The 17,452-nt window shown below is 54.7% G+C and overlaps 1 protein-coding gene across 3 annotated transcripts in view; it reads right to left on the bottom strand.

Moving 5' to 3' along the window:
- Positions 1-17,452, bottom strand: part of LOC137335691 (adhesion G protein-coupled receptor A2-like) — a 283,681-nt gene that overhangs the window by 85,698 nt on the left and 180,531 nt on the right. For all 3 annotated transcript variants that reach the window (XM_068000989.1, XM_068000990.1, XM_068000991.1), the window contains exons 4-6: positions 10,056-10,127; positions 9,214-9,285; positions 4,459-4,622 (exon numbers count right to left, since the gene is read on the bottom strand). In XM_068000989.1, the coding sequence (XP_067857090.1) occupies positions 4,459-4,622; positions 9,214-9,285; positions 10,056-10,127 (308 nt within the window). The remainder of the gene's footprint in view (positions 1-4,458; positions 4,623-9,213; positions 9,286-10,055; positions 10,128-17,452) is intronic.

Below are 17,452 nucleotides of genomic sequence, written 5' to 3'. Positions count from 1 at the left end.
CTCCTGTTCAATCCCCCTCCCTTCAATAACCCACCCAGTCTAATCCCACTCTCCTGTTCAATCCCCCTCCCTTCAATATCCCACCCAGTCAAATCCCACTCTCCTGTTCAATCCCCCTCCCTTCAATATCCCAACCAGTCTAATCCCACTCTCCTGTTCAATCCCCCTCCCTTCAATATCCCACCCAGTCTAATCCCACTCTCCTGTTCAATCCCCCTCCCTTCAATATTTCACGTAGTCTAATCCCACTCTCCTGTTCAATCCCCCTCCTTTCAATATCCCACCCAGTCTAATCCCACTCTCCTGTTCAATCCCCCTCCCTTCAATATCCCACCCAGTCTAATCCCACTCTCCTGTTCAATCCCCCTCCCTTCAATATCCCACCCAGTCTAATCCCACTCTCCTGTTCAATCCCCCTCCCTTCAATATTTCACCTAGTCTAATCCCACTCTCCTGTTCACTCCACATACCCTTTAATATCCCACCTAGTCTAATCCCACTCTCCTGTTCAATCCCCCTCCCTTTAATATCTCACCGAGTCTAATCCCACTCATCTGTTCAATCCCCCTCACTTTAATATCTCACCTAGTCTAATCCCACTCTCCTGTTCAATCCCCATCCCCTTTAATATCCCACCTACTCTAATCTCACTTTCCTGTTCAATCCCCATCCCCTTTAATATCCCACCTAGTCTAACACCACTCTCCTGTTCAATCCCCATCCCCTTTAATATCCCACCTAGTCTAATCCCACTCTCCTGTTCAATCCCCATCCCCTTTAATATCCCACGTAGTCTAATCCCACTCTCCTGTTCAATCCCCCTCCCGTCAATATCCCACCCAGTCTAATCCCACTCTCCTGTTCAATCCCCCTCCCTTCAATATTCCACCAAGTCTAATCCCACTCTCCTGTTCAATCCCCCTCCCTTCAATATCCCACCCAGTCTAATCCCACTCTCCTGTTCAATCCCCCTCCCTTCAATATTTCACCTAGTCTAATCCCACTCTCCTGTTCAATCCCCCTCCCTTCAATATCCCACCCAGTCTAATCCCACTCTCCTGTTCAATCCCCCTCCCTTCAATATTCCACCAAGTCCAATCCCACTCTCCTGTTCACTCCCCATACCCTTTAATATCCCACCTAGTCTAATCCCACTCTCCTGTTCAATCCCCCTCCCTTCAATATTCCACCTATTGTAATCCCACTCTCCTGTTCAATCCCCCTCCCTTCAATATCCCACCTAGTCTAATCTCGCTCTCCTGTTCAATCCCCATACCCTTTAATATCCCACCCAGTCTAATCCCACTCTCCTGTTCAATCCCCCTCCCTTTAATATCTCACCGAGTCTAATCCCACTCTCCTGTTCAATCCCCCTCCCTTTAATATCTCACCTAGTCTAATCCCACTCTCCTGTTCAATCCCCATCCCCTTTAATATCCCACCTAGTCTAACACCACTCTCCTGTTCAATCCCCATCCCCTTTAATATCCCACCTAGTCTAATCCCACTCTCCTGTTCAATCCCCATCCCCTTTAATATCTCACCTAGTCTAATCCCACTCTCCTGTTCAATCCCCATCCCCTTTAATATCCCACCTAGTCTAATCCCACTCTCCTGTTCAATCCCCATCCCCTTTAATATCTCACCTAGTCTAATCCCACTCTCCTGCTCACTCCCCATACCCTTTAATATCCCACCTAGTCCAATCCCACTCTCCTGTTCAATCCCCATCCCCTTTAATATCCCACCCAGTCTAATCCCACTCTCCTGTTCAATCCCCCTCCCTTTAATATCTCACCTAGTCTAATCCCACTCTCCTGTTCAATCCCCATCCCCTTTAAAATCCCACCTACTCTAATCTCACTTTCCTGTTCAATCCCCATCCCCTTTAATATCCCACCTAGTCTAATCCCACTCTCCTGTTCAATCCCCATCCCCTTTAATATCCCACCTAGTCTAATCCCACTCTCCTGCTCACTCCCCATACCCTTTAATATCCCACCTAGTCTAATCCCACTCTCCTGCTGGCTCCCCATACCCTTTAATATCCCACCTAGTCTAATCCCACTCTCCTGCTCACTCCCCATACCCTTTAATATCCCACCTAGTCTAATCCCACTCTCCTGCTGGCTCCCCATATCCTTTAATATCCCACCCAGTCTGATCCCACTCTCCTGATCACTCCCCATACCCTTTAATATCCCACCCAGTCTAATCCCACTCTCCTGATCACTCCCCATACCCTTTAATATCTCACCTAGTCTAATCCCACTCTCCTGCTCACTCCCCATACCCTTTAATATCCTACCTAGTCTAATCCCACTCTCCTGCTCAATCCCCATACCCTTTAATATCCCACCTAGTCTAATCCCACTCTCCTGCTCACTCCCCATACCCTTTAATATCCCACCTAGTCTAATCCCACTCTCCTGCTCAATCCCCATACCCTTTAATATCCCACCCAGTCTAATCCCACTCTCCTGTTCAATCCCCATACCCTTTAATATCCCACCTAGTCCAATCCCACTCTCCTGCTCAATCCCCATACCCTTTAATATCCCACCCAGTCTAATCCCACTCTCCTGTTCAATCCCCATACCCTTTAATATCCCACCTAGTCTAATCCCACTCTCCTGCTCAATCCCCATACCCTTTAATATCCCACCCAGTCTAATCCCACTCTCCTGTTCAATCCCCATACCCTTTAATATCCCACCTAGTCTAATCCCACTCTCCTGCTCAATCCCCATACCCTTTAATATCCCACCCAGTCTAATCCCACTCTCCTGTTCAATCCCCATACCCTTTAATATCCCACCTAGTCCAATCCCACTCTCCTGCTCAATCCCCATACCCTTTAATATCCCACCTAGTCCAATCCCACTCTCCTGCTCAATCCCCATACCCTTTAATATCCCACCCAGTCTAATCCCACTCTCCTGTTCAATCCCCATACCCTTTAATATCCCACCTAGTCTAATCCCACTCTCCTGCTCAATCCCCATACCCTTTAATATCCCACCTAGTCTAATCCCACTCTCCTGCTCAATCCCCATACCCTTTAATATCCCACCCAGTCTAATCCCACTCTCCTGTTCAATCCCCATCCCCTTTAATATCCCACCCAGTCTAATCCCACTCTCCTGCTCAATCCCCATACCCTTTCATGTCCCACCCAGTCTAATCCCACTCTCCTGTTCAATCCCCATACCCTTTAATATCCCACCGAGTCTAATCCCACTCTCCTGTTCAATCCCCATACCCTTTAATATCCCACCTAGTCTAATCCCACTCTCCTGCTCAATCCCCATACCCTTTAATATCCCACCCAGTCTAATCCCACTCTCCTGCTCACTCCCCATACCCTTTAATATCCCACCTAGTCTATTCCCACTCTCCTGCTCAATCCCCATACCCTTTAATGTCCCACCCAGTCTAATCACACTCTCATCTCCCTGTGCGACAACTTTTTTTCCAATCTTCCCTTTAATTCTTTTTTGTGATTATCTCACACTTGTATCCCCGTGTTACTGTCGCATTGTGCAGTGGAAACAATCTTTCACTATTTACCTTATCATGGCCTTTCGTAATCTATCAGGTCACTCCTTAATCTCCTGAACTCTGGTGAACATCTCAAGTCTCCTTATAATTGTAACCGCTCATTCCCTGGTAACATTCCAGTCGAGGTTTCCTACAAAATTCACTCAATACCTAGTGCTCCACTACTACATGGTGTTGCTACACATGGCCGCGCCCCCTCTCTATCTCTGTGACCTCCTCCAGCCCTACAACCCTCCGAGATCTCTGCACTCCTCCAATTCTGGCCTCTTGCGTATCCCCGATTTTCAATAGCACCACAACTGGCGGCCGTGCCTTCAGCTGCCCAGGCCCTAAGCTCTGGAACACCCTCCCTAAACCTCTCCGCCTTTCCACCTCTCTCTCCTCCTTTAAGATGCCCGTTAAAACCTACCTCTTTGACTAAGTTTTTGGTCACCTGTCCTAATATCTCCTTATATGGCTCGGTGTCACATTTTTGTCTAATAATGCTCATGTGATTTTAAAATTCTCATCCTTGCTTTCAAATCCCTCCATGGCCTCACCCCTCCCTATCTCTGTAACCTCCTCCAGCCCTACAACCCTCCGAGATCTCTGCACTCCTCCAATTCTTGCCTCTTGCGCATCCCCGATTTTAATCGCTCCGCCATTGGCGGCCGTGCCTTCAGCTGCCCGGGCCCTAAGCTCTGGAATTCCCTCCCTAAACCTCTCCGCCTCTCTCTCCTCCTTTAAGACACTCCTTAAAAACTACCTCTTTGACCAAGCTTTTGGTCACCTGTCCTAATATCTCCTTTTGTGGCTCGTTGTTAAATTTTGTTTGATAATCGCTCCTGTGAAGCGCCTTGGGACATTTTATTATGTTAAAGGCGCTATATAAATGCAAGTTGTTGTTGTTACACTTACCACACACCAGCTGGCTTTCCTTCAAGTCTTTGAATGGTTGTCCGCTCAGTGCTTTGGGATAGGCACACACCGTCTCCTCGGAGATCCGCACCGAGCTGTTCTTCTCCCAGTTCAGCATCCACCGCATGTTACAGTCACATACAAGGAACTCGCTGTTGAAATCACTGAAAGCGAAAGGACACAGAGAGGTCCAGTTTCCCACTTGGAATCGGAGCGAGAGAAAGAAAATCAAATGGGAGGCGTAGTGGGTTTAGGGGCTGGCCTTTTGCCTCTGAGCCCTGCCTTCGAACCCAACAATGGGATTAAAGTCCCCTCTGCTCGCTGCAAGGGTCCGACATGAAATGAGTTGGGCAGTCTCAGCCCAGTTCCTGTCCGGCAGAAAGCCACCTCCAATTCGGCACAGATTGGACAATCTCACTCAGAGAGGCCGGCTGTTGTGGGAAACGGGGGAATATGTCACGGGGGGGGGGAAGGCTCTTCTGGAAATGGGGCTGAGATTCGCTGTTGAAGCAGAGTGGAGGGAGCTTTACTCTGTATCTAACCCGTGCTGTACCTGCCCTGGGAGTGTTTGATGGGACAGTGTAGAGGGAGCTTTACTCTGTATCTAACCCGTGCTGTACCTGCCCTGGGAGTGTTTGATGGGACAGTGTAGAGGGAGCTTTTCTCTGTATCTAACCCGTGCTGTACCTGCCCTGGGAGTGTTTGATGGGACAGTGTAGAGGGAGCTTTACTCTATATCTAACCCGTGCTGTACCTGCCCTGGGAGTGTTTGATGGGACAGTGTAGAGGGAGCTTTACTCTGTATCTAACCCGTGCTGTACCTGCCCTGGGAGTGTTTGATGGGACAGTGTACGGGGAGCTTTACTCTGTATCTAACCCGTGCTGTACCTGCCCTGGGAGTGTTTGATGGGACAGTTGTAGGGGGAACTTTACTTTGTATCTAACCCGTGCTGTACCTGCCCTGGGAGTGTTTGGTGATGGCAGTGGGATATTTTTGGTGAATTTCTGTATTCACCAAAGTGAATGGTGCCAATGCCAGGGAAACTGCCTTTTCCTCTTGGCGCCCAGTGCGAGTATGATGGGCTGGTTGCAGAGCACAGCTCCCACTGCTTGGACCTTGTAATGTATCTCTCCCCCTAATGCAACTATGGGACATATCCAGCAATCAAGTGAGATGCTCAACTCAGTCCAACTTTATATTGGATAGTTTTGTGTTCAAATCCCTCCATGGCCTCGCCCCCTCCCTATCTCTGTAACCTCCTCCAGCTCTACAACCCTCCGAGATCCCGGCACTCCTCCAATTCTGGCCTCTTGCCCATCCCTGATTTCCTTCGCCCCCACCATTGGCGGCCGTGCCTTCAGCTGCCTGGGCTTTAAAATCTACCTCTTTGGTCACCTGTCCTAATATCTCTTTATGTGGCTTGGTGTCAAATTTTGTCTGATAACGCTCCTGTGTAGCGCTTTGGGACATTCTATAAATGCAAGTTGTTGTAGTAGACTCACAACCACTAGGGACTGGATTGAGACTAATTTTTTCCTGGAACTCCATGCTCAGCAGGGAAAGTGCAGATAATGGTCTTTGCTCGATCTGAACCCCAGCCACACTCACTTATATTCTGTTCCATGGGAGGTGAGAGGATAAGATGGTGCTGAGTTAAACAAAAGATCTACCGGACAGCACTTGGGGGCTGACTGACTCAGCGGGGGGCCACTTGAAACTCCCTCGCGGGGAGGGAAACTCATAGGATGGGCTTGGCTCAGAGGGTAGCATTCTCATCTCTTGAATCAGAAGGTTGTGGGTTCAAGTCCCACTCCAGGGACTCAAGCATGTGATCTGGAATGAACATCCTGCCCAATATTACTCTGCATTGACTTCAATAGAGATTAAAATTGGGCTAGGTATAAAACCAGTGTTGCCCCTGGTCCTGTCAGTTTTCCAATGGGCAGGTTAAGTTAAACCTCCCCACAACCAGTGAGTCTTGATCTGCTGACAGACCCTCGGGATTATTGAAGGGATTAAGTCAACATCACTTCAAGTCATGGAGTTATACCGGCAGAAAGCTCTTGACTCAAAGTCCACAATTTAATTGGAACCGGACAAGTGAGAGAAAGGAAACAAACATGGGAGAATATTTCTGATCTTATTTTATACTCTTTTTCTCTCTCTCTCTCTCTCTCTCAAGAGGCTCGCCCGCGACATCCTCCGACCCGCCCGGCGGGCACTTGGCTCCCTGCCACGTCTCTGCCAATGCCACTCTGGCAGCCCCGATGACCAGGGCAGCCCAGGGCCGTCACGGTCGGGACTCACCGTCTCCCCCCTTCTTGTGATGGGATGGCTGAGGCACGGGGAGGTCGCTGGCAATGAGGTGGGCGCTGTCAGCGGCTGGAGGCAGTCCCCTATCCACCATTTTAAGGCAGCCGTTAACCTGTTCATCTCAAACTAGCCGACCACCCGTGGCATTGCACATGGAGATTGAGACTAAGTGTAATCTTCAGGTGAAGTGGGGTTGGAGAGCGTGGTATAACTGGACCATGGGTATGCAGAAATAATTCAGTCAACATTTTCAAGTCATACATTCTGTCCTTATTTTTGAACAATACTTTGATTTGTTATTATTTATAGTTAAATAGCAGAACTTAGGGTAATTGGAGAAGCAGAGAAGTATAGTTGGTTGGAGCACAGGCGTTTCTCTGCAGTAGAGGCTGAGGAGAGGAGAAACGGAGGTGTTATAGCGCCACCACTGATGGGAGGGTGTAATTACAGCGTGACACGTTTACATAGGCAGTTCCCATTATAAATATGAACGTGGGAATTTATAATGGGAAATGTTGACACAAAAATGTGACAACAGGAAGTAAGGTTTTGTAGGCAGGAGGTGCGCACAGAGGTAAGGCTTTTAATATATTATTGATGGTTTAAAGCTTCCATTAAAATAGTGAATGGAGGAATGTCTTACAAACACGCTAAATAACCATCCGCTAATATCGGCAGGAATCATTTTTGAGGGATATGTGCACAATACCAGTCACAAACACATATGGTAGTTCGCAAGGCATTCACGCTCTGACTTGCTGTACCCCCTGGAACAGATCAAATTCCTCGCACTGGAAATGCCACTCACTTGGGTGTAATTACATAGAATTTACAGCATAGAAACAGGCCATTTGGCCCAACCGGTCCATGCCAGCATTTATGCTCCACATGAGCCTCCTCCCACCCCTCTTCATCTCACCCTATCAGCATATCCTTCTATTCCCTTCTCCCTCTTGTGTTTATCTATCTTCCACTTAAATGCATCTCTGCTGTTCGCCTCAACTACTCCTTGTGGTAGTGAGTTCCACATTCTAATCACTCTCTGGGTGAAGAAGTTTCTCCTGAATTCCTTATTGGATTTATTAGTGACTATCTTATATTTATGGCCCTAAGTTTTGGACAGCCCCCCTCCAAAGCTTCTCTACGTCTACCCTATCGAACCCCTTCACGGTTTTAAAGATCTCTATTAGGTCACCCCTCAGCCTACTCTTTTCTACAGAAAAGAGCCCCAGCCTGTTCAACCTTTCCTGATAGTTATATCCTCTCAGTTCTGGTATTATCCTTGTATGTCTTTTTTGCACCTGCTCCAGTGTCTCATACAAACATGCTACCCCTCCAGTACCCAGAGATAGCATGGTGCAGCAGGGCTTGGCTCAGTAGGTAGCACTCTCACCTCTCAGTCAGAAGGTCGTGGGTTCAAGTCCCACTCTTGAGACTCGAGTATAAAATCTAGGCTGACACTTCAATGCAGTACTGAGGGAGTGCTACACTGTCAGAGGTGCCTTCTTTCAGATGATACATTAAACCGAGGCCCTGTCTGCCCTGTCAGGTGGATGTTAAAAGAGCCTATGGCACTGCAGAAGAGCAGGGAGTTCTCCCTAGTGTCCTGACCAACATTTATCACTCAACCAACATCACCAAACACTGGTCATTTATCTCAATTGCTGTTTGTTGGACCTTGCTGTGTGCAAATTGGCTGCCTTGTTCACCTAGATAACAACAGTAACTGCACTTCATAAAGCACTTAATTGGCTGTGAAGTGCTTTGGGATGTCCTGAGGAACTATATAACTGCAAGTCAGGAAAGATGGGAAGGCCTTAGAGAGGATGCAGAAGAGATTTACTATAATGATACCAGGGATGAGGGACTTTAGTTACGTGGATAGACTGGAGAAGCTGGGATTGTTCTCCTTGGAACAGAGACGGTTGCGAGGAGATTTGATAGAGGTATTCAAAATCTTGAAGGGTGTAGATAGAGGAAAAAATGTTCCCATTGGTAGAAGGGTCAACAACTAGAGGATATAGATTTAAGGTGACATGAGGAAAAACTTTTTAGGATCTGGAATGCACTGCCCGAGGGGGTGGTGGAGGCAGATTCAATCATGGCCTTCAAAAGGGAACTGGATAAGTACTTGAAAGGAAAAAAAATTGTGGGGCTACGGGGAGAGGGGCGGGGGAGTGGGACGAGCTGGATTACTCTTGCATAGAGCCGGCGCGGACTCGATGGGCCGAATGGCCTCCTTCCGTGCTGTAACCTTTCTATGATTCGAAGTTCTTTCTTTCTGAGTGAAAACGCAACAGAAATGACTTCACAAATGGACCCCAAGTTGGCCAGGCACAGTAAAACCAGAGGAAAGTTTGGGCTTCAATAGACAAAGGCCAGGCAAGGTAAGGGCACCCGGCGTCTTAGGCAGGAATTTGTACGATCTCCATCATACTCACATGACTTTAAGAGAGACCAAGGCATCAAAGAGGTCCGGGTAGAGGGTGGAGTAGATGTTCCCTGACAGATTCCTGTTAAGTTTGTAAATAATCAGCCATTAGAAATTCCCAGGGCAGTGCGAGAAACCGCGACAATTTTAACACAGGAAACGTTGACACTGCAGCACAGGGTCCGTCTCGCTTCAGAAACGGTTTCACACCATCTCAAGTCGGTTTTAAAGGGGTGTCTCACCCGGCTATGGGAGGGGACGGGGGAAAAAAATCGTCCGTTATTTCCAACCCGCTGATAGAAGCAACACTGAGAACGCGCTACGTGTGATGTGACTGTATTGCGTGCCGACGACCAGAGTGAGGTGTGACAAACATTCCTCGCTGGGCTTAAGGCTTTGAAAAAAGAGAATTTTGACGCAGAAGGGGAACTTGTAACCGACTCGAAGGTCAAAAGTCGTTGAGGCTTCTTCCTCGGGTTAAACCCCGCCCGCCCCTCTCGGCCGGAGGTTAAAGGTCCCACAGCACAATCGGAACAGCAGGAGATTTCTCCCCGGCCTCCCGGTCAACATTCATCCCTCGACCAGCACCAGAACAAGCAATTAACTGGTCATTTATCTGACTGCTGTTAGTGGGATCTTGTTGTGCGCAAACTGGTTGCCATGCCTCCCTTCAGAACAGCGAGTACACTTCAAAAGTACTTCATTGGCGGCAAAGAGCTTTGCAAGGTGCCAGGCAGCCTGCGGGAATCACCGTATCAAAGAGAAGCTAAACTCCCTTCACGGGGGGGAAGAACTTAAAAGGGCAATAACAAGAACTGAGCAGCCTCGGGTGTGGGCCCCACGCATACTCACAGTCTGGTCAGGCTCGTCAGGCTCTGAAACATTGCAGGGCTGAGGCATCCGATTCTGTTATTGGACAGGTCTCTGCAATTAAAGTAAAATAGCACAATTAATGAATAAATCAGAGTACGAAAGTAATTGTGTTAACCACATTCGGAAGATCGACCAACATCCAGGGCACCGGAAGATTGACAATGTAACCTCTGGTGAAGAAAGGGATAAACCAGGTAACGATAGACCAGTCAGCCTGACCTCGAGTAAGCTTCTAGAGGACTTAATATGGGTTAAAGTTAATACTCGCTAATAAAGACAAGGGTTAAAAAAGGATAACCAACACTGATTTGTAAGAGGCAAGTTGTATCTGACAAATTTAATAGAGTTCTTTGAGCAAATAGCAGACTGCATTGAAAAGGAAATGTGTTTATGGATTTTCAGAAGGCATTTGATAAGGTGCCACAAAGGAGTCTTGTTTATCAAATGAAGGCACACACAGGGGGGAAATCTTGACTCTGTGCGATTGTGTATCACGGGTGATAGCGAGCGGGCAGCCTCTCTCCCCATTTTTATTTCCAAAGTCAAAATTGCCCCCGCAGTATTGAAGGGGATGTGGCTACATTGGTAGGGAGCTGGTTACAGTACAGAGTGGTGGTTAATGAATTTTCTTTGGACTGGAGGGATGTGAACAACGGTGTCCCCCAGGGGTGAGCGTTGGGACTATTGCTCATCTCAATACATATCAAAATGACCTGGATTTGGGTAGCGGGGACACAATATCAAAATTTGCAGACAACACAAAGCTGGGGACCACGGTTAACAGTGAACAGGAATGCAAGTCACTCCAGGACAAAGTGGTAGATCGGGCATGATAGACGTCAGGTAACATTTCAAATTGGAGAAATGTGAAGTGGTCCATTTTGGGAGGAAGAATAAGGAGAGAAAATGCACACTAAATGGTAAAACTTGAAAAGGAGTAGAGGAAGCAGAAAGATTGAGGGAGGACAAGTTGATACAGCTTTAAAAAAAAGATGTGGGATCTGAGGTGTAATAAATAGAGGCATCGAGTAAAAAATCAAAGAGGCAAAGCTACACAGGTCTAACAAGCTGCTGTTAGAATACTGTGTCCCGTATTGGGTATCTCATTTTAAGAAGGATCTTAAATCTGTATCCTCTGGTTACCAACCCTCCTGTCAGTGGGAAGAGTTTCTCCCCATCGACTATCAAACCAGTCACTGGGAGGCAGTGCAGTGCAGGCAAGACACGCAAAACAACAAAACACCAACCCCGCAGGCAGTCAAATGAGGAAACAATCTTTATTTGTCCAGGCCGACTCTCCAGTGGGGGGGGGAAGGGAGTGTGTGTGTGGGGGGGAAGGGAGTGTGTGTGGGGGGGGAAGGGAGTGTGTGTGTGGGGGGGGGGGAAGGAGTGTGTGTGGGGGGGGGAAGGGAGTGTGTGTGTGGGGGGAAGGGAGTGTGTGTGGGGGGGGGGAAGGGAGTGTGTGTGTGGGGGGGGGGAAGGGAGTGTGTGTGGGGGGGGGGAAGGGAGTGTGTGTGTGGGGGGAAGGGAGTGTGTGTGTGGGGGGGAAGGGAGTGTGTGGGGGGGGAAGGGAGTGTGTGTGTGGGGGGGGAAGGGAGTGTGTGTGTGGGGGGGGGGGAAGGGAGTGTGTGTGTGGGGGGGGGGAAGGAGTGCTGTGTGTGGGGGGGGGAAGGGAGTGTGTGTGGGGGGGGAAGGGAGTGTGTGTGTGGGGGGGGGGAAGGGAGTGTGTGTGTGGGGGGGAAGGGAGTGTGTGTGTGGGGGGAAGGGAGTGTGTGTGTGGGGGGGGAAGGGAGTGTGTGTGTGGGGGGGAGGGGGAGGGAGTGTGTGTGGGGGGGGAAGGGAGTGTGTGTGTGGGGGGAAGGGAGTGTGTGTGGGGGGGAAGGGAGTGTGTGTGGGGGGGGGAAGGGAGTGTGTGTGTGGGGGGGAAGGGAGTGTGTGTGTGGGGGGAAGGGAGAGTGTGTGGGGGGGGGGAAGGGAGTGTGTGTGTGGGGGGGGAAGGGAGTGTGTGTGTGGGGGGGGAAGGGAGTGTGTGTGTGGGGGGGGAAGGGAGTGTGTGTGGGGGGGGAAGGGAGTGTGTGTGGGGGGGGAAGGGAGTGTGTGGGGGGGGGGAAGGGAGTGTGTGGGGGGGGGGAAGGGAGTGTGTGGGGGGGGAAGGGAGTGTGTGTGGGGGGGGAAGGGAGTGTGTGTGGGGGGGGGGAAGGGAGTGTGTGTGGGGGGGGGAAGGGAGTGTGTGTGGGGGGGGAAGGGAGTGTGTGTGTGGGGGGGGAAGGGAGTGTGTGTGTGGGGGGGGAAGGGAGTGTGTGTGGGGGGGGGAAGGAGTGTGTGTGGGGGGGGGAAGGGAGTGTGTGTGTGGGGGGGGAAGGGAGTGTGTGTGGGGGGGGAAGGGAGTGTGTGTGGGGGGGGAAGGGAGTGTGTGGGGGGGGGGGAAGGGAGTGTGTGTGGGGGGGGGAAGGGAGTGTGTGTGGGGGGGAAGGGAGTGTGTGTGGGGGGGGGAAGGGAGTGTGTGTGGGGGGGGGAAGGGAGTGTGTGTGGGGGGGGAAGGGAGTGTGTGTGGGGGGGGGAAGGGAGTGTGTGTGTGGGGGGGGAAGGGAGTGTGTGTGGGGGGGGGAAGGGAGTGTGTGTGTGGGGGGGGAAGGGAGTGTGTGTGTGGGGGGGAAGGGAGTGTGTGTGGGGGGGGAAGGGAGTGTTGTGTGGGGGGGGGAAGGGAGTGAGTGTGTGTGGGGGGGAAGGGAGTGTGTGTGGGGGGGGGAAGGGAGTGTGTGTGGGGGGGAAGGGAGTGTGTGTGTGGGGGGGGGGAGTGTGTGGGGGGGGGAAGGGAGTGTGTGTGGGGGGGGGGAGGAGTGTGTGTGTGGGGGGGGGAAGGGAGTGTGTGTGTGGGGGGGGGGAAGGGAGTGTGTGTGGGGGGGAGGGAGTGTGTGGGGGGGGGAAGGGAGTGTGTGGGGGGGGAAGGGAGTGTGTGTGGGGGGGGAAGGGAGTGTGTGGGGGGGGGGAAGGAGTGTGTGTGGGGGGGGGAAGGGAGTGTGTGTGGGGGGGGGAAGGGAGTGTGTGTGGGGGGGAAGGGGAGTGTGTGTGGGGGGGAAGGGAGTGTGTGTGGGGGGGGGGAGTGTGTGTGTGGGGGGAAGGGAGTGTGTGTGGGGGGGGAAGGGAGTGTGTGTGGGGGGGAAGGGAGTGTGTGTGGGGGAGGGGAGTGTGTGTGGGGGGGGGAAGGGAGTGTGTGTGGGGGGGGAAGGGAGTGTGTGTGGGGGGGGAGGGAGTGTGTGTGGGGGGGGGGAAGGGAGTGTGTGTGGGGGGGGGAGTGTGTGGGGGGGAAGGGAGAGTGTGTGTGGGGGGGGAAGGGAGTGTGTGTGGGGGGGGGAAGGGAGTGTGTGTGTGGGGGGGGAAGGGAGTGTGTGTGGGGGGGGGGAAGGGAGTGTGTGTGGGGGGGGGGAAGGGAGGTGTGTGTGGGGGGCGAAGGGAGTGTGTGGGGGGGGGGAAGGGAGTGTGTGTGTGGGGGGGGGGAAGGGAGTGTGTGTGGGGGGGGGAAGGGAGTGTGTGTGTGGGGGGGGAAGGGAGTGTGTGTGGGGGGGGGAAGGGAGTGTGTGTGGGGGGGAAGGAGGAGTGTGTGTGGGGGGAAGGGAGTGTGTGTGGGGGGGAAGGGAGTGTGTGTGGGGGGGGGAAGGGAGTGTGTGTGGGGGGGGAAGGGAGTGTGTGTGTGGGGGGGGAAGGGAGTGTGTGTGTGGGGGGAAGGGAGTGTGTGTGTGGGGGGGGAAGGGAGTGTGTGTGGGGGGGGGAAGGGAGTGTGTGTGGGGGGGGGAAGGGAGTGTGTGTGGGGGGGGGAAGGGAGTGTGTGTGTGGGGGGGAAGGGAGTGTGTGTGTGGGGGGGAAGGGAGTGTTTTGGGGAAGGAGTGTGTGTGGGGGGGGAAGGGAGTGTGTGTGGGGGGGAAGGGAGTGTGTGTGTGGGGGGGAAGGGAGTGTGAGTGGGGGGAAAGGGAGTGTGTGGGGGGGAAGGGAGTGTGTGTGGGGGGGGAAGGGAGTGTGTGTGGGGGGGGGAAGGGAGATGTGTGTGGGGGGGAAGGGAGTGTGTGTGGGGGGGGAAGGGAGTGTGTGTGTGGGGGGAAGGGAGTGTGTGTGTGGGGGGGAAGGGAGTGTGTGTGTGGGGGGGAAGGGAGTGTGTGTGTGGGGGGAAGGGAGTGTGTGTGTGGGGGGGGAAGGGAGTGTGTGTGTGGGGGGGGAAGGGAGTGTGTGTGGGGGGGGGAAGGGAGTGTGTGTGTGGGGGGGGGAAGGGAGTGTGTGTGTGGGGGGGAAGGGAGTGTGTGTGGGGGGGGGAAGGGAGTGTGTGGTGGGAAGGAGTGTGTGTGGGGGGGGGAAGGGAGTGTGTGTGTGGGGGGGAAGGGAGTGTGTGTGTGGGGGGGAAGGGAGTGTGTGTGTGGGGGGGAAGGGAGTGTGTTGTGGGGGGGAAGGGAGTGTGTGTGTGGGGGGGGGAAGGGAGTGTGTGTGGGGGGGGAAGGGAGTGTGTGTGTGGGGGGGGAAGGGAGTGTGTGTGGGGGGGGAAGGGAGTGTGTGTGTGGGGGGGGAAGGGAGTGTGTGTGGGGGGGAAGGAGTGTGTGGGGGGGGAAGGGAGTGTGTGTGGGGGGGGAAGGGAGTGTGTGTGGGGGGGGGAAGGGAGTGTGTGTGTGGGGGGAAGGAGTGTGGGGGGGGAAGGGAGTGTGTTGGGGGGGGGAAGGGAGTGTGTGTGGGGGGGGAAGGGAGTGTGTGTGGGGGGGGAAGGGAGTGTGTGTGTGGGGGGGAAGGGAGTGTGTGTGGGGGGGGGAAGGGAGTGTGTGTGTGGGGGGGGAAGGGAGTGTGTGTGGTGGGGGGAAGGGAGTGTGTGTGGGGGGGGAAGGGAGTGTGTGTGGGGGGAGGAAGGGAGTGTGTGTGTGGGGGGGGGAAGGGAGTGTGTGTGTGGGGGGGAAGGGAGTGTGTGTGGGGGGGAAGGGAGTGTGTGTGGGGGGGAAGGGAGTGTGTGTGGGGGGGAAGGGAGTGTGTGTGTGGGGGGGAAGGGAGTGTGTGTGGGGGGGGGAAGGGAGTGTGTGTGGGGGGGGAAGGGAGTGTGTGTGGGGGGGGAAGGGAGTGTGTGTGTGGGGGGGGAAGGGAGTGTGTGTGTGGGGGGAAGGGAGTGTGTGTGTGGGGGGGGGAAGGAGGTGTGTGTGGGGGGAAGGGAGTGTGTGGGGGGGGGAAGGGAGTGTGTGTGGGGGGGGAAGGAGTGTGTGTGGGGGGGAAGGGAGTGTGTGTGTGGGGGGGGAAGGGAGTGTGTGTGTGGGGGGGGGAAGGGAGTGTGTGGTGGGGGGGGGAAGGGAGTGTGTGTGGGGGGGAAGGAGTGTGTGGGGGGGAAGGGAGTGTGTGTGGGGGGGGAAGGGAGTGTGTGGGGGGGGAAGGGAGTGTGTGTGGGGGGGGAAGGGAGTGTGTGTGTGGGGGGGAAGGGAGTGTGTGTGGGGGGGGGAAGGGAGTGTGTGTGGGGGGGGGAGAAGGGAGTGTGTGTGGGGGGGGAAGGGAGTGTGTGGGGGGGGAAGGGAGTGTGTGGTGGGGGGAAGGGAGTGTGTGTGTGGGGGGGGAAGGGAGTGTGTGTGTGGGGGGGGGGAAGGGGAGTGTGTGTGTGGGGGGGGAAGGGAGTGTGTGTGGGGGGGGGAAGGGAGTGTGTGTGGGGGGGGAAGGGAGTGTGTGTGTGGGGGGGGGAAGGGAGTGTGTGTGGGGGGGGGGAAGGGAGTGTGTGTGTGGGAGGGGGAAGGGAGTGTGTGTGGGGGGGGAAGGGAGTGTGTGTGTGGGGGGGGAAGGGAGTGTGTGTGGGGGGGGGAAGGGAGTGTGTGTGTGGGGGGGGAAGGGAGTGTGTGTGGGGGGGAAGGAGTGTGTGTGGGGGGGGGGAAGGGAGTGTGTGTGGGGGGGAAGGAGTGTGTGTGGGGGGGGGAAGGGAGTGTGTGTGGGGGGAAGGGGAGTGTGTGTGTGGGGCGGGGAAGGGAGTGTGTGTGTGGGGGGAAGGGAGTGTGTGTGTGGGGGGGAAGGGAGTGTGAGTGTGGGGGGGGGAAGGGAGTGTGTGTGTGGGGGGGAAGGGAGTGTGTGTGTGGGGGGGGAAGGGAGTGTGTGTGTGGGGGGGAAGGGAGTGTGTGTGGGGGGGGGAAGGGAGTGTGTGTGTGGGGGGGAAGGAGTGTGTGGGGGGGGGAAGGGAGTGTGTGGGGGGGGGGAAGGGAGTGTGTGTGGGGGGGGAAGGGAGTGTGTGTGTGGGGGGGGGGAAGGGAGTGTGTGTGGGGGGGAAGGGAGTGTGTGTGGGGGGGGGAAGGGAGTGTGTGTGTGGGGGGGGAAGGGAGTGTGTGTGGGGGGAAGGGTGTGTGTGGGGGGGGAAGGGAGTGTGTGTGGGGGGGAAGGGAGTGTGTGTGGGGGGGGAAGGGAGTGTGTGTGTGGGGGGGGAAGGGAGTGTGTGGGGGGGGGGAAGGGAGTGTGTGTGTGGGGGGGAAGGGAGTGTGTGTGGGGGGGGGAAGGGAGTGTGTGTGGGGGGGGAAGGGAGTGTGTGTGTGGGGGGGAGGAGTGTGTGTGGGGGGGGAAGGGAGTGTGTGTGGGGGGGGGAAGGGAGTGTGTGTGTGGGGGGGGAAGGGAGTGTGTGTGGGGGGGGGGAAGGGAGGTGTGTTGTGGGGGGGGAAGGGAGTGTGTGTGGGGAGGGTGGGAAGGGAGTGTGTGTGTGGGGGGGGAAGGGAGTGTGTGTGGGGGGGGGAAGGGAGTGTGTGTGGGGGGGGGAAGGGAGTGTGTGTTGGGGGGGAAGGGAGTGTGTGTGGGGAGGGGGAAGGGAGTGTGTGTGGGGGGGGGAAGGGAGTGTGTGTGGGGGGGGAAGGGAGTGTGTGTGGGGGGGAAGGGAGTGTGTGTGGGGGGGGGAAGGGAGTGTGTGTGGGGGGGGAAGGGAGTGTGTGGTGTGGGGGGGAGAGGGAGTGTGTGTGGGGGGGAAGGAGTGTGTGTGGGGGGAGGGGAAGGGAGTGTGTGTGAGGTGGGGGGGAAGGGAGTGTGTGTGAGGGGGAGGGAGTGTGTGGGGGGGAAGGGGTGTGTGGGGGGGGAGGGAGTGGGGGGAGGAGTGTGTGTGGGGGGGGGAAGGGAGTGTGTGTGTGGGGGGGAAGGGAGTGTGTGTGGGGGGGGGAAGGGAGTGTGTGTGGGGGGGGGAAGGGAGTGTGTGTGGGGGGGGGAAAGGGAGAGTGTGTGTGGGGGAAGGGAGTGTGTGTGTGGGGGGGGGAGTGGTGGAGTGTGATGTGGGGGGGGAAGGAGTGTGTGTGTGGGGGGGGGAAGGGAGTGTGTGTGGGGGGGGGAAGGAGTGTGTGTGTGGGGGAAGGGAGAGTGTGTGTGGGGGGGGGGGGAAGGGAGTGTGTGGGGGGGGGGGAAGGGAA

The sequence above is a fragment of the Heptranchias perlo genome, chromosome 20 (assembly GCF_035084215.1).
Source record: "Heptranchias perlo isolate sHepPer1 chromosome 20, sHepPer1.hap1, whole genome shotgun sequence".
NCBI lineage: Eukaryota > Metazoa > Chordata > Chondrichthyes > Hexanchiformes > Hexanchidae > Heptranchias > Heptranchias perlo.
The sequence above is the reverse complement of the archived record's forward strand: the minus strand, read 5'-3'. Positions and strand labels throughout refer to the sequence as shown.